At 50.8% G+C, this 14,757-nt stretch overlaps 1 protein-coding gene across 1 annotated transcript in view; it reads left to right on the top strand.

Moving 5' to 3' along the window:
* COPA (COPI coat complex subunit alpha) overlaps positions 1–14,077 on the top strand; it is a 46,641-nt gene extending 32,564 nt beyond the window's left edge. The window contains exons 20-33 of the mRNA XM_061606675.1: positions 607–796; positions 1,377–1,472; positions 1,679–1,767; positions 2,476–2,599; positions 2,829–2,918; positions 3,684–3,793; positions 4,314–4,391; positions 5,093–5,161; positions 5,560–5,696; positions 8,495–8,681; positions 9,131–9,241; positions 10,235–10,396; positions 11,980–12,174; positions 13,412–14,077. Of these exons, the coding sequence (XP_061462659.1) occupies positions 607–796; positions 1,377–1,472; positions 1,679–1,767; positions 2,476–2,599; positions 2,829–2,918; positions 3,684–3,793; positions 4,314–4,391; positions 5,093–5,161; positions 5,560–5,696; positions 8,495–8,681; positions 9,131–9,241; positions 10,235–10,396; positions 11,980–12,174; positions 13,412–13,471 (1,698 nt within the window). The 3' untranslated portion in view covers positions 13,472–14,077. The remainder of the gene's footprint in view (positions 1–606; positions 797–1,376; positions 1,473–1,678; positions 1,768–2,475; positions 2,600–2,828; positions 2,919–3,683; positions 3,794–4,313; positions 4,392–5,092; positions 5,162–5,559; positions 5,697–8,494; positions 8,682–9,130; positions 9,242–10,234; positions 10,397–11,979; positions 12,175–13,411) is intronic.
* Positions 14,078–14,757: the final 680 nt, after the last annotated feature.

The following is a 14,757-nucleotide window of genomic DNA, read 5'->3' as shown; positions in this document are numbered from 1 at the left end:
ATGCGCCACCTGATGCTTCCTTAAATGGCCTGTTTCTTCCATTCCATCAGACTTGCTTTCTCTGGCTTTTAAAAGTGCCTCCCCTTCGTTCTATGTCGTTTCAGAACAGTTGGGTGGGATGGTATTTTGTTTGACAAAAATGAATTTAAAAAAAACAAACTTTTTTTTGTGCTTGTGTGGCTTGGGAAGAGTTTTTCCCCCAGCAGTCTGAGAATAAATTGATGGGCTTCTGCTGCGTACTTCCTTTCCAGGACAGTACTTAATACTGGTCTGTTACGCTTATCATTTGCAAATATATATATATTTTTAGACTAACCCCATCAGACTCGGTGGGGATTACTTCTGAGTCTGCATAGAATTCTCCCTTGTGGTAACTGCTGTGAAAATTCAAGTGATCTTTATTCCAGATTAGTCAGTTCAGAATACTTTTGTCTGTGGCTTCACCTGTCAGCAGCTCTGGCTGTACTCACTACTGGCACATGGTCCCCTGCAAAGTACCTTCAAAGGAATGTGGCCCTCGACAGGTTGCCCATCCCCGGTCTAGATGGTCTGTCTTGGAGTCAGGCAACATATATACACCTGAGGCCTATTTTCTTTGTCCTGTAGATTGCTCTGGAGGCAGCCAAGGCCTTGGATGACAAGAACTGCTGGGAGAAACTGGGAGAAGTCGCCTTGCTCCAAGGGAATCACCAGATTGTGGAGATGTGCTACCAGCGCACCAAGAACTTCGACAAACTCTCCTTCCTGTACCTGATCACGGGCAATCTGGAGAAGCTGCGGAAGATGATGAAGATAGGTTGGTCTCTACGATTAATGGCTCTTCCAGCCCATACAGAGCCGGAAAGTCTGATGGACCAGGAATTTTAATTATATTTATTTATTTATATAACAAAAAGTACCATCCAGTTAACAAGCTACTCGCTCACAGATGAACCCAGGATAAGCCAGGAATTCTGACTTCTGTGCAAATGCAGCCACAGAGACTCTCGCAGGGTTATCCAAGCTGCTGATACTTGGAAATCCCCAAAACACTGTGACTGTTAGCAAAGTTTACTTCTGATGGTCAAGAACTGGGAGATGGCATTAGCCTCACAACAGGCACCTCCTTCCCATTGTGGCATAAGGCAATCCTCATGGAATGGGACATCTGGAGGGTTCTTTGTCAGCTGTCAAGTGACCACCAGCTTGAGGCAGGGAAAAAATGCAGGATGAAGTGCACAGTGATGGGAGGCAGCTTCAGATTGAGAGAGGGGACGTGTGTAGCGGCCACTAGGAATGCTGCCCTTCCCCAAAGGCAGTTGGCTAATGATTGGGGTAGAACGGCTGCTCTTCAACGTGCGTTGGGTGTGGGGGTGACTCCTTTTTCATTCTTGCAGCTGAGATCCGGAAGGACATGAGTGGCCACTACCAGAATGCCTTGTACCTTGGGGATGTGGCCGAGAGGGTGAGGATCCTGAAGAACTGCGGGCAAAGTGAGTAAACTGGCAGTGTCAGATCTGGGATTCCTAGTAACCTCGGCATGGTTTCCACAGATACAGCCCTTTTCTCCCCCCCCAGTCCGTTCCAGGAATACCTGGGCAAGCAGCTGTTTGAGTCGCTCCTGTTAGCCTGACAAGACTGTCCCGGAGAGCTTCCCATCACCCTGCCCTTCCTCTCTCTTCCCCTTTTGTCTTGTCAGAGTCCCTGGCCTATCTCACCGCAGCAACCCACGGCTTGGAGGAGGAAGCCGAGAGCCTGAAAGAGACCTTTGACCCGGAGAAGGAAACGGTTAGTGCAGGACTACGGGCAAGGCAGGTTGGGTTGGCACACTCGTCGACGTCCCCCCTCTCTTTGACTAACACGAGTGGAAGAACTTTAGCGTAAGGGATGGGAATGGCAGCTGACTAGTCCGTGGCTTTCTAGATGCATTGGCCCGAGTCCTCTCGGGTTCCGTTAGGAGCCCCAGGCTCCATCTCTTGAGTGCATAAGCAGCTGGGTCCTAGATGCTGCTGCAGCTGCTGTGGTCTTCTCTCCCCTGGGACAAAACCATCAGGGCACCTTCTTGGCTCCATGACTTGAGAAGGGCCTCCCCCTAAGCATGGCTGTCTAGCCTTCTTGTGATGCAGAACATTTTGAGAAAGCTTTGACTTTTGCCCAAACTCTCCTACCCTGATGAGCAGCACAGTGGGCTTATTAGTCCAACAAGTGAGCTTATTAGTCACCACTCCGAAATCCCTGGGGGCAAAACCGCATTCAGTGGTGCTTCACCTCCTTGAAACGTGGAGCTCCTTTCTCCGTTGTAAAGGCTGAACTCTGTGCTGCCCCCTTAGTCAAGCTGGCAGGCCGACCCTGGGCTGAAATCGCTGCTCCGTGCCTCATCCGCCTGGGGTGTCCTTATCATTCCCAGTCATCTCGTTTCTTGTCCCTGTGGAGTGTGGTTGAGTCCCACGGTTTTACGAGGCATCTAACATTTTTTGTTTCCTCTTCTTCTTTCAGATCCCCGACATTGACCCCAATGCCCAATTGCTCCAGCCACCAGCTCCCATCATGCCCCTGGACACCAACTGGCCCCTGCTCACTGTCTCCAAGGGCTTCTTTGAAGGCACAATTGCCAGCAAAGGTAAGGAAACCTGGTTGTGGTTGCTGACCATCTTCCTTGGGTTTTGCAGGGGGTGGGGGAGGGAAGAGGCGGGGGCTCCCAGATACTGTGGGGGAGCTCCTAACCAGTGGCTGCCGCTGTCTACAATGGAGACCAGAAACAGCAGCTGTCGCTCGCTGCCTGATGCTGTGTCTTGAGGCTTGCAAAATCCCGGCACGGGATGAATGAGTGAGCTTGTCCCTCCCCGCAGGCAAAGGAGGCGCCTTGGCTGCGGACATCGATATCGACACTGTAGGCACCGATGGCTGGGGGGAAGATGCTGAACTGCAACTGGACGCAGGTGAGAGCTCAGCAGCCGAGTCCCAGGGAGCCCCCCGTGGGCTTCCTTGGCCCGTCTTTGACTAAACAAATCCCAGCTAGGGCCCAGTCCGAGCCCCACTCTTTTTCTGTGCAAGTACTGCGGAGGAGCATGCGGCGTGTTGAGCGTGTGCAGAGTATATTTCTCTCTGCGCTGAGCAGCTCTGCACACACCGGGGATGTGGAAGCAAGAAGCGCCTTGTGTGCTCACGTGTGCCGTGTTTTTTCTTGCCTCCAGATGGCCCCTTTTTAACATTGAGACCCTTGGGGACTGCTTTTCCTGCGTGACTCAAACGGCTGCTCATGTTTATGTTTTCAAAAAGGGGGCACAACTGTGATACTCATTTTCCCCACAGCACAAGTTGAAAAACTGCTGCTTCTCAGCACGGCCCAAGTCTGCAAAGCACCTCCTGCACTTTCATTTTCAGAGCAGCACAAACTGCCGACTTCCGGCTTTTTCCACAACATCCTTTCCTCTCCCTGGTCTACATGATTCTCCTTGTTTTTCCCTAACATCCAGCCTGAAGAAGAGTTCTGTGGAACTCAGAAAGCTTGCCCACCTTGTGTTACTTGGTTTTCATAAAAGGCGTTTCTCCATTACTGATATTTGGATGCTCTCCCCAACCCCCCAGCGAAGCAACACAGCTTCCTGCTGTTTTTGTGTCGTTCTGCCTCTCTGCGCGCGCACTGCTGTACCTGTTGCTTCTTTTTTTAATATACCACGCCTATCCCCACTTCCTTCTTACAGATGGCTTTGTGGATGCTGGGGAAGGCTTTGGAGAGGAAGCCCTGGCTAAAGGCCAAGAGGAAGGAGGCGGATGGGAAATCGAAGAGGACCTAGATCTGCCCCCTGAATTGGTAACTATGAATTGTTTTGAGTTAACTTCACTGGTGGAATTTATTGCAGCAAGATTGGCAGTGGTCATAAAAAAAGGGTCTAGAAGCAAATATCTATGAAGCTGCCCTTCAAGCACTTGGTCCATTGATCCCAGTATGGCCTGTCTGGCAACCAGCTATCCAGGATCCCAGGCTGGGAGCGGCCTGTCCCCATTGCCTACTACCCAAGATCCTTTTAACTGGAAGGGCCAGAGACGGAACCATGGACTTCGTGGGTGCCAAGTGTGTGCTGCATGCCTGAGCTGTGGCCCCATCGCTGTGTTTGTCAGCGATAGTTCCTTGAAACCTTTGTGTGCAAATGCAGCCTGCCTCATGCACTGGAATGTGGAGGCCAGAATAGCCCACCGATGGGGAAAAGCCACTGGAGCGTGGCTTGTTTTCCCAATGGGCAGGAAGCCAGCCTCGTAGCATTGACCGGTGGGAGCTTGTTCCGGTCCCTTTGCCTAACTGGCCCCCTTCCTTCCCTCCCCCTTTCTGCTAGGATGTCCCTGCTGGTCCTGCCGGCGAAGCAGAAGATGGCTTCTTTGTACCGCCCACCAAAGGCACCAGCCCTGCACAGGTACGAGGGTCAGGTTCCCTGGCGCAGGATCCTCCAAGGAGGGCATCGAGGAAGCAGGTAGTAGCGAGCCCAGAGGGCAGAGGGGGGGGCTTGGCAGTTCTCTGCATTGCCCCCCAAATCCCCCAAGCGATCAAGGCAGCCAACCGTGGTGACAAACATGCAACTGAAACTCCATTTTAAAGGGGGGGAAATCCAGCGGGGTAGTCACGTTAGCAGCAAAAAGAACCAAAGAATCTTGTGGTACCTTAAAGGGAGATAAATGTGTATGTCTTTAGGGTGCCACAAGACACCCTTGTTCCTTAAAACAGTATACAAGACCAAGGAAAACAACAGGTGCTGACTTCTGAAGGCCAATTGGAGCAGTTCACCAGACTTTTAGATTCTTATTTTTAACAGGTCGATAGGTGCTTAGGGACGTAGGGAGCTGCGTTATCCAGCTTCAACCCACTGGCCCATCTAGCCCAGGATGGGCTTCAGGGCTTCAGGCACGGGGCGTTCCCTGCCCTCCCTGGAGATGCCCTTGGGGGCTGTACCTGGGACCTTGCGCATGCAAAGCAGATGCTCTGCACTGAGCTGCGGCCCCTTCCCAAAGCACACTTGGGCTGGATCCTGCCCCATTGCAGAGGTGGGTGGGATAAGACCACTTCCACCCGCACCTGATTTCTGCAGTTCTAATCGGGGGACTTCTCTCTTCCTCTTAGGTCTGGTGCAACAATTCCCAGCTCCCTGTTGATCACATCCTGGCTGGCTCTTTTGAGACAGCTATGAGGGTGAGTTGCCTGTGGGAAATGTATCCACATTGACCTGTGTGTGCCTTATGCCGTGCATTGAGCTCTTGGGCTTGGGTGGGAAACGGAGGCTCATCTTTGTTGTCACAAAAAGTTGCCCGTGGGCTTCCCTCCGGAGGTGTAGGATCTCTTGCCTGTGTGAATTTGAACGCAGTTCTGTTTGGAAATGGCTCTTCTAGGAGGGGCTTCATCCTGATAAGCTCTCCCCAGACAAGAAGAGCAGCCACACGTATTGTGGCCCTCAAAGGACGTGGCACGCCAAGTGATACTTTGAGAGCTGGGGGGAAGAACGAGCAAAAGGGGGAGGTCTGCGGAATACGGCTTGGCTGGGAAGCGTCTTGCTGCGCCCACTGACATCCCCTCCCGCCTTTTCTCTCCAGCTTCTCCACGACCAGGTGGGGGTGGTCACTTTTGCCCCCTACAAGCAGCAATTCCTGCAGACCTACGCCCGGGGGTGCACTACGTACCAGGCTCTGCCCAGCCTTCCTGCCATGTATGGATACCCCCATCGCAATTGGTATGTGGCAAGCCGGACTCCGCGCTGGGTGCCTGCGTTCTTTCTGCTGTGACCAGTGGCTGCCTCTTACCGTGTGCCTTTCTCGGTTGCGAGGCGGGAAATTGGCTTTGCCAGGGCCTGCCCCGGGCTGCCTCCTGCATCCGTTAATCCAGGCGCTGCCCGTTGTGACGCCGAACTCAAAACAAAGATCCGCCTCGCCATACTTCATCGGAGAAGCAGTTCATAAATAAATAATGGGTTGTATCCAGTGTTGGTCTTACTCCGAGTAGACCCGTTGAAATATATGGCCATGTCTAGCTTAGGCCTGTTAATTTCAGTGAATCTTCTCTGAGTAAAACTTAGCTGGATGCAACCCAATATTAAACAAGTCTTTGAACATCCCTGCAAATGTTTCCAAAAGGTCTTCCCTTGCCTAGCTAGTTTTATCTTGATGGCTGACCAGTCCTGCCCTTTAGTGGCCCACATCTAGCTGTTACCCTGATTACTATTGTATGGGTATTTTTTCTTCACTCCATTGCTGGATGGAATTACCTTGGAGAGCCAGTGGGGTGTCGTGGTTAAGAGTGTCGGACTGGGACCTGAGAGGCCAGAGTTCAAATCCCCACTCAGCCATGAAGCTCACTGGGTGATCTGGGGCCAGTCACTGCCTCTCAGCCTAACTTACCTTACAGGGTCATTCTGAGAATAAAATCAGGAGGGGGAGAACTCTGTTTATTACACCAACTTGAGCTCCTTGGAGGAAAAGTGGGCTATAAATGTAGTAATCGTAATAATGATATATTATCAATAATATATATCAATTTTGTTGTAATCATGTTGCACTGAAAACAAAGAGTAGGATTTGGGGTTGGTGGGAGGAGGCATGAATGAGTAACGTGGGGGACAGGTCTGTTAAGAGCCATCAGTGGTTCTTGAAGGTGACACCCCTCTGGTGACCTGGAGCTGGGGACTTGGAGGGGAGTAATTAATGCCACCCTCAGGCCCTACTTATAAATCTCCTCAGTCCTGCTGAGGTAGTCTACATAGAGCTAAGTGTATTGGGATGCATCAGATAACTGAAAATTCTGAGGTAAAACGCTCATTAACAGCTTTTGTTTAATGCCACTAACCCAGTCTGAAACAATTGCTGAAACAAAAAACATCAGAATCCTGTGCCACCTCAGCCAGCCTGGTGTCCTGTGAATGTTTTGGATCACAACTCCCATCTGTCCCAGCCAGCGTGTCTGTCCTGGCTTGGGATGATGGGAGTTGTAGTCCAAAACATCTGTAGGGCAGATGTTTTCTCTGGACCTTTTTGTCACATGCGTCTGATGGAGTGGGCCCTAGTCCATAAAAGCATCTCCCATAAATCTTTAAAACCTGTCACAGGATGCTTAGGCTGGCGCAACAGATTTTCAGGAAAATGCTAAAGCCTTTGCCTGCCTCTGGGCAGTTCCAAGTGGCCAAGACTGGAGAGTTTCTGCTGGTAGGAGAGCGCTCCACTGGTCTTGGTGGGCTGGACAGCTGATCTGGCCAGTTGGGCCAACAGGGGGACACTGTTCAGGCTGCTGAAGTTTCCTTAAGGAATCACCTTACCCTCTATGTGCCTATTCTGTCACTTCAGTCTGTGGAACCTTCAGTTTTGCAAATGTTTGTTGCTGCATTTGGGAGGAGTCATCCCTGTAGCAAGAGGCAGCTTGTGCCTGTTGACTTTAGACCGGTGACTTCCCTATGCGGCTTCCGACGCTTGCTGAAAACTTGCCTGTTTCAGGAAGCCTCTCCAGACACACGACTAAGTTAAATAAATTTTAAATGTTTTATTGATTTTATCCCTATGTTTAATAACAGGTGTATTTGTTTTGAATTGATGTAAGTCATGTCTTATATAAAAATGCCCTTATACACCACTTTGGGGGGGAGGGAATTGAGCAAGCAGTTCATAAATTTTCTAAATAAATAAATATAGAAATATTCATTTAAATCTTTGGAGCAAAAGCTATGTTGTTAGCAGATGTGTGTAATGAAGAACCAATTGTTAAAAAAACCAAGGAGAACAGCATAGGGATGTTGTGATATTGAGTGGAGGGTGGGCCAGAGGTGATGCTTTTCTGCTTACACTGACCCTCCGCTCTGAGCTGCTTTACTCCATGTTGAGGTTCCCTAAACTGGCATTTGAAACTCTGCCGGATGGGTGACTGAGCAAAATAACTTCAGCTAGCCTGGAAATAATTAAGCAGAACTCCCATCCTCAAGATCACAGGCATCCAAGGCTGTTTTTCACTTTAAAAGTTCCCACTGACTCTTAATTTTATGCTTTTGCATGCAAAATATGGTTTGCCCCTTTTGTCTACTCTCAAACAGCCTCCAGTTGGGAATCAGTAAGGTGTAATGGTTAGAGCAGAGATGACTAACCTTTGGGCCTTTAGATGGTGTTAGACTCCCATCAGCCCCAGCCAGCATGACCAGCAGTTAGGGGTGATGGGAGATGTAGTCTAGAAACTTCTGGAGACTCCAGGTTCCCCACCTCAAGGGTAGAGTGTCAGACTAGGGCCAGAGACCCTAGGTTTTATGTCTCCCAACACCACCACAAACTGATGCAGTCTGGACAGGCTTTCTGTCTCTTTAAATGAATTAGCAAGAATGTTTTGAGAATCCCAGCTGAAAAATCTGAAGCTGCTGGTTGGAAGATTTGTGTCATGAACCTAGAAGGGCTGAGATTCTCCTAGCAGGTGGCTCTGGAACCTGCTAGGGAAAGGTTGAGGTTTAAGCATGTACCGTGTGACAGCCCTCGCACAATCCCCTGGTTTTCCCCACCTCAGGAAGGATGCTGGGCTGAAAAATGCCCTCCCGGCTGTTGGCCTGAAGCTGAATGACCTGATCCAGCGCCTGCAGCTGTGCTACCAGCTCACCACAAGTGGCAAGTTTGAGGAGGCAGTGGAGAAGTTCCGTTCCATTCTCTTGAGCGTGCCGCTGCTGGTCGTGGACAACAAGCAGGAGATTGCAGAGGTGAGCCCCCCCCCCTTCCCAGTTCCTCGCATTGTCCAAGGTGGACTTAAACCCACTTGCTCTGTGCAAGTAAAGGACTGTAAAAAGAGAGTCCTTGCACATTTTCCAGAATTGATGTATGTCCAGGCCTGTATACACTTTACTATATTAAATCAAGCCCAGCCCTCCAATTCTGCACTGGGACAAACTCAATTCTAATAATCATATGTACAAATCAAGTGCATTGGCAGAAGAATTGCATCCTCCCGCTCCCCCCGGATTCTCCTCTGCATGGATACTAAAGGTCCCACCCCCAACAAACGGAAGTCCTGCTCTCTCCCTCCCACTTTCCAATTTTTTTTTTAAGCTGTACAAAGCAAATCTCCCCCCCCCTTTTTTTTACACGTTTCCTCTTTGTGGCCCCGAAGGACTAGGAACTTGCTGGCTAGTTTGTCCTTTTGCCTTGGCAGGCCCAGCAGCTGATTGCCATCTGTCGGGAGTACATTGTGGGGCTGTCCATGGAGATCGAGAGGAAGAAGCTGCCCAAGGAGACACTGGACGAACAAAAGCGCATCTGCGAGGTGGGCCATCTCCACTGCCTCACGCAGAGGCTGCACATTTTGGGTTGCAAAAGCCATCCTAAGCTCTTACAGCCTTCCAAAAGGCAAGATTTTTGCCACGCTATGGGAATAAGAGCACAAAGAGCAGGCTAAGAGGTGAAATGAACCCTGTTAACATAATCCCATCAATAAGGGTGGCTAATCCCCAGTTCGGGGGCCTGATCCAACTTCTCCAAGCAACTGGCCAGAGACCCAGTTTGGGCAGCCGTGGCAAAAAATAGGCAACAGTGCTGGAGTGGGTGGAGCTGAGAGCCCTGATGGGAATGCAAACCACTCCTTCCCCGATCATCTTGATGGGTCACAAGGACAGAGAGGAGATGACGTGTCCCCGCAGCTGAACCAGATGCATGAATCAGCTGCGGAGGAGGCGTGTGTGAGTTTGTGGGGTGGCCATACCCATCGCCGGCATGCAGCCCCGAGAGGGTTGGTCTGAATGTGGCGCTTGGGCCAGCAAAGGTTAGCCACTAAATGCATCCCTTGAATTCAGTCCAGATTGTTTAATTGGGGGGAGGGGGTCTCACAATGGGCTGCAAGGGCACAGTCCTCCTTGAAGCCTGGCCCTGATAGTGCCACTGTGTGATTATGGGGGATATCCAACTAAATTCTACTCAGAGTAAACCCACTGAAATTACTGGACCTAAATTAGTCATGCCCATTAAATTTCCTCTGGGTATGAGTAGCGTTGGATACAACCTTATGCACGATGCTGTCTCTGACTGAGTCTATCTAGCTTATCGTAACTGGGAGCAGCCCTCCAAGACCTCAGGCAGAGGTCGTTCGCTGCTCCGGCACCTGAAATCTTTTGTTTGGAGATGTCGTCAGAGATTGCACTTGGGGCCTCCTGCGTGCAAAACAGCTGCTCTGTCACTGAGCTACAGGCCTGAGGAATGCCCCCGTGCTACCCCCTTCGCCAAAGCAAACTCCTTCCTGGCACTGCATTCTTCTGCCCAACAGATGGCCGCCTACTTCACCCACTCCAACCTGCAGCCCGTCCACATGATCCTCGTCCTTCGCACTGCCCTCAACCTCTTCTTCAAGCTGAAGAACTTCAAGACGGCCGCCACCTTTGCTCGCCGTCTCCTGGAGCTTGGCCCCAAACCTGAAGTGGCGCAGCAGGTAGATTTCCCAGAGGGGGGAGCGTCTCCAAAGCCGTGGTCTTATGGGCCCCAAAGGGCTCCAGACGCAAATGGCATTGGAGCTAGAGAAGCTGGTTCCCTGGAGAACCGCCGTCTAAGGATACAAGGTTCTTTGGCCTGGAGGTCTGGGAAATGCGGAAAGCCAGGTGCAAGACCCTAGGGCAGCGGTGGGCAGCCTGGGGCCCTTCGATGCTGTTGGACTCCAGCTCCAGTCAGCCCCAGCCAGCATCGCCAATGGTCAGGGGTGATGGGAGCTGGAGTCCAGCAAGATCTGGAGGGCCACGGCTCCCACATCACTGTCCTTGGGCCATCTGGAGTAGTCAGCACCCAGGTTGGACTCGTTAGAAAGCAGATGCAGATCCTTAATATCAGCTATGAGAGCTCTCTTGGATGTGCGTACCACAAGATTCAGGGCTATATCGTGGATACCGGGGTAGTCGTAGATCTGGGGAAGCCAGGTTCAAATCCTTGGGCAAGTCTCAGCCCAGCCCCAACTTACACTGTATATTGTGTTAGCACACGCACAGGAGACGCTAAAACTGTGAAGCACTCTCTCATGGATTTATGGCCATGACTACACAACGGATTGATACAGGGAGACACCTGGCAATGACTATTACAGTGAGACCGAGGGGCACTATACCCTGTTCATAGCAGATGCCAGGCACAAGCGTGGGGGTGTTGCCTTAATGCTCCACTTCTGATTTCCCCAAAACATCTGGCTGGATACTCTTGCAAACAGCTGGACAAAGAGGGACGTTGAGCCTGATCCAGCAAGAAAGACCAAGCTTAACAGTCCTTTTTCCAAACTTCCAACAGATTGGAAATGCTCCCATTCTTTTATATTTTGCAGTATTGTAAACCCACATTGAGATTCCAGGATAAGGCATGATCACAAATCTGAGGAATGCTTCCTTAGTGCAGCATGTCATGGGCCCGCTCTCCATGCCAAAAACTGGAGACTGGGCAGGTAGGCAGAGTGGTGGTCCATGGATAGAAAACAAGGAGTTCTGCATAGAGGTGGCATCCTTGTAGAGTTGGTGGGGAATGGGGCACAGTGCTGGCATTGCATGCTATCAGTGTTCAAACAGAAAACGCTATCTTTGGATTTCAGGGTCACCTATCGCCCATAGAATCATAGAATGGTAGAGTTGGAAGGGGCCTATAAGGCCATCGAGTCCAACCCCCTGCTCAATGCAGGAATCCAACTTGAAGCATCCCCAACAGGTGGCTGTCTAGCTGCCTTTTGAAGGCCTCCAGTGTTGGAGAGCCCACCACCTCCCTAGGTCATTAGTTCCATTATCATACGGCTCTGACAGTTAGGACGTTTTTCCCGACGTCCAGTCGAAATCTGGCTTCCTGCAACTTGAGCCCATCATTCTGTGTCCTGCACTCTGGGACGATCGAGAAGAGATCCCGGCCCTCCTCTATGTGACAACCTTTCCTGTACTTGAAGAGTGCTGCCATATCTCCCCTCTGTCTTCTCTTCTCAAGGCCCATCCTGTCTCTCCCTGCACTTGCTTAGTTTTTTCCTCTCTCTATCCCTTCTGCCCCCCGTTCCAGACACGCAAGATCCTCACTGCATGCGAGAAGAACCCCAGTGATGCCTACCAGCTCAATTATGACATGCACAACCCTTTTGACATCTGTGCCGCCTCATACCGGCCCATCTACCGGGGGAAGCCAGTGGAGAAATGTCCGCTCAGTGGAGCTTGCTACTCTCCTGAGTTTCGCGGTCAAATTTGCAGAGTCACAACTGTAAGTAACTCCTCTTCCCCCACTCTCCACCTCTACTAGGAGTAATTTTGTCTTTGGGGACTCTTCAGCAGCCTCTTGCGTCGCCCCTTGGCAGTCTCTCTCATGGCATCCATGAGCCCTGGACCACAAGGGCTGTTGCTAGATGCTGTGCTTGGCAGAAGCTGGATGAGGCCTAGCCGGGCACATGCAACAGAGTGAGGTGGTGGAGTGCACCACTTTCAACTGTGGGAGGGTGTACCTCTTTAATATTCTTCTATGAATAGGCACTGAATGGAAGAGCATCTCTCTTGCACGAAGAGGGTCCCAGGTTCATTCCCCTGCAACCTGACATGGCACAGTCTGTTTACCTTCTCGGAACTCTACCATTTCATTTTGCTGCATGTATAAATCAGGCATCAGATTCCTACTCCTGTTGGGTGGGAATGTCGGTCTCCCTTTTTCTCTTGCTACATATGAATTGTTGCTAGATGGGAGAGATCCTCTAGGCCAGAGGTGGCCAACCTGGGCCCTCCAAATGTTGTGACCCTTGGCCATGCTGGCTGGGGCTGATGGGCGCTGGGATCGAACAGAACCCCTTGAGGGCCACAAGTTCCCCATCTCGCCTATAGAAAATAAAGGCCCTGCTAGGAGAGTTTCAAAGAGGAACTATTTCTGGAGAGCAGTTGCTCCTGAACGTGGAGACGTCTTGATTTGCCTGAACTGCTGGTTTGGAATGAATCATAGAATAGTAGAGTTGGAAGGGGCCTATGAGGCCATCAAGTCCACCCCCCTGCTCAATGCAGGGATCCAAATCAAAGCATTTGGCCATAGCATCCTCCCATTGTCATGAGCCCCTGCATCCCCGCACTTGCCAGGCTGTGCAATGAACTTTTGGTGCCCAGACCTCTCCTCCACTTTGCAGGAATCTTTGTGTAGATCTACCTTGACTGGTTGTGATCATGTGGTTGTCAAACCTGGCCTTGTCTTGGCCCTCACCCTGGGTTTGCGGGACACATGGAGCAGCCTCTCAAAGCCAGCATGACTCTGGGGAGCCTGTCCCTGATGTGGAAGTGCTCAGAGAGGAGCAAGACATCTCCCCGCTGGTTGAATGTTTCTGGGGTTTAGCATGACCTCTGGAGCAGGGGAATGGGGGTGGGAGTTCTTCTTGACAAGGGCAGGTGCCTCTTGCCATATTAAAAGGAGGAGCCCTTGATTTTACGCTTGGAGGGCATTAACCATGTCCCGTTTGGTCATCCAGGTAACGGAGATCGGCAAGGACGTCATTGGCTTGAGAATCAGTCCTCTGCAATTCCGCTGAGGTTGCCCTGTGACCAAGCAGCTTTAGACAGACACCAGTTCATCTTTTCCCCGTTCTTCTTCTGACTGCTGACCCCGCTGCCTTTCTGTTACCATTGCCGCCCTGGGCTCCTACTGGGAGGAAGGGTGGGGTATAACTCAAACAATAAATAAAATAAAATAAATAATATGCCCCCTTCCACCTGTCCTCCTCATGCTGTCTGTGTGCAGCAGTTCAGGTGAGAGTCTTAAGTGCGCAGGCACAGTCAGCTTGCCTGTGATATGACCAGCAGGCAGTGCTTGGTCTCCGAGTCTCCCTCCACTCTTTCCACCTGTAGCTTCCAGGAGAATCCCCCACTCCCATAATCCCATCAGCTTCTCTGGATTGGAAGAAGTTCCCAGAGAGCGGAAAGTTTAGGAACTGCATGTAAGGGCAGGGCAGTCTGCTCACTGAAAGAGGCCTTTGGGGTTTTACATCTTGTGTGTCGGAGCAAAACGTTGTGAGTGGGCTCAGAACTCCATTTCTTTTTGTATTCTCCACATCCCCCTAAAAATACTTACTCCCCCCCCATGTCCTTGTTTTCTTTATTACACGTAATAAAGTGAAGTCACCTGATGGAAAAGAGAATGTTGTATTCACTGCGATTTCAGAAGTATTCTGTTGATATGAGTCAGCATGTGCTGTTGACAGAAATTGGGGGTGGCAGAAGAATCCTTCCCAGGAGGTGCACAGTATGAATCCCATGTGATGGTGCTTCATTAGGCCCAGAGTTGTGGGGCTAAACGGGGCTTAACACCAACAGTGGATGAGGGTTTCCTGAGCCATTCTTAGTCTAGGGAGGGATTGATCATATGGAAATCCACAAAGACATCTGCTTGCCTTGCATTCATGTCATTCTGGCTTGCCTTGCATTGTTCTACAGTGGAAACTGGCCTGTTTTGGGAAAGGGGAGGGTTGGGAAGGATGTGAGATGGGAGGGTATTGTGATGGAAAGGAGACCAGTTCCAAGAGACAGTGTGTACCTTCCAGGCAGCCTGAAGCCCTAGCTCCTTGTTTTAGAAAGTTTTTTATCCATCAGAAGTTGATGGATGCTCCTTTGGAATGGTCCACCACCTTGGCACATTGAGGGGGAGAGAGAGACCACTTCAAGTTTGTCATGGGGAATGGAAGTGAGGAGACACTCCAGATCTGGACCCTACACAAGCAGCAGTGATGATGCTCATCAAGGCCTGCATGACCCACCCCCAGAGACAGGTACAGTCTCGACAGTCCACATGAGGTAGCTGTTCACAGAGCTGTTTGCTCTG

This window comes from Rhineura floridana, chromosome 22 (assembly GCF_030035675.1).
Source record: "Rhineura floridana isolate rRhiFlo1 chromosome 22, rRhiFlo1.hap2, whole genome shotgun sequence".
NCBI lineage: Eukaryota > Metazoa > Chordata > Lepidosauria > Squamata > Rhineuridae > Rhineura > Rhineura floridana.
This window is presented reverse-complemented; position numbering and strand designations above follow the sequence as displayed.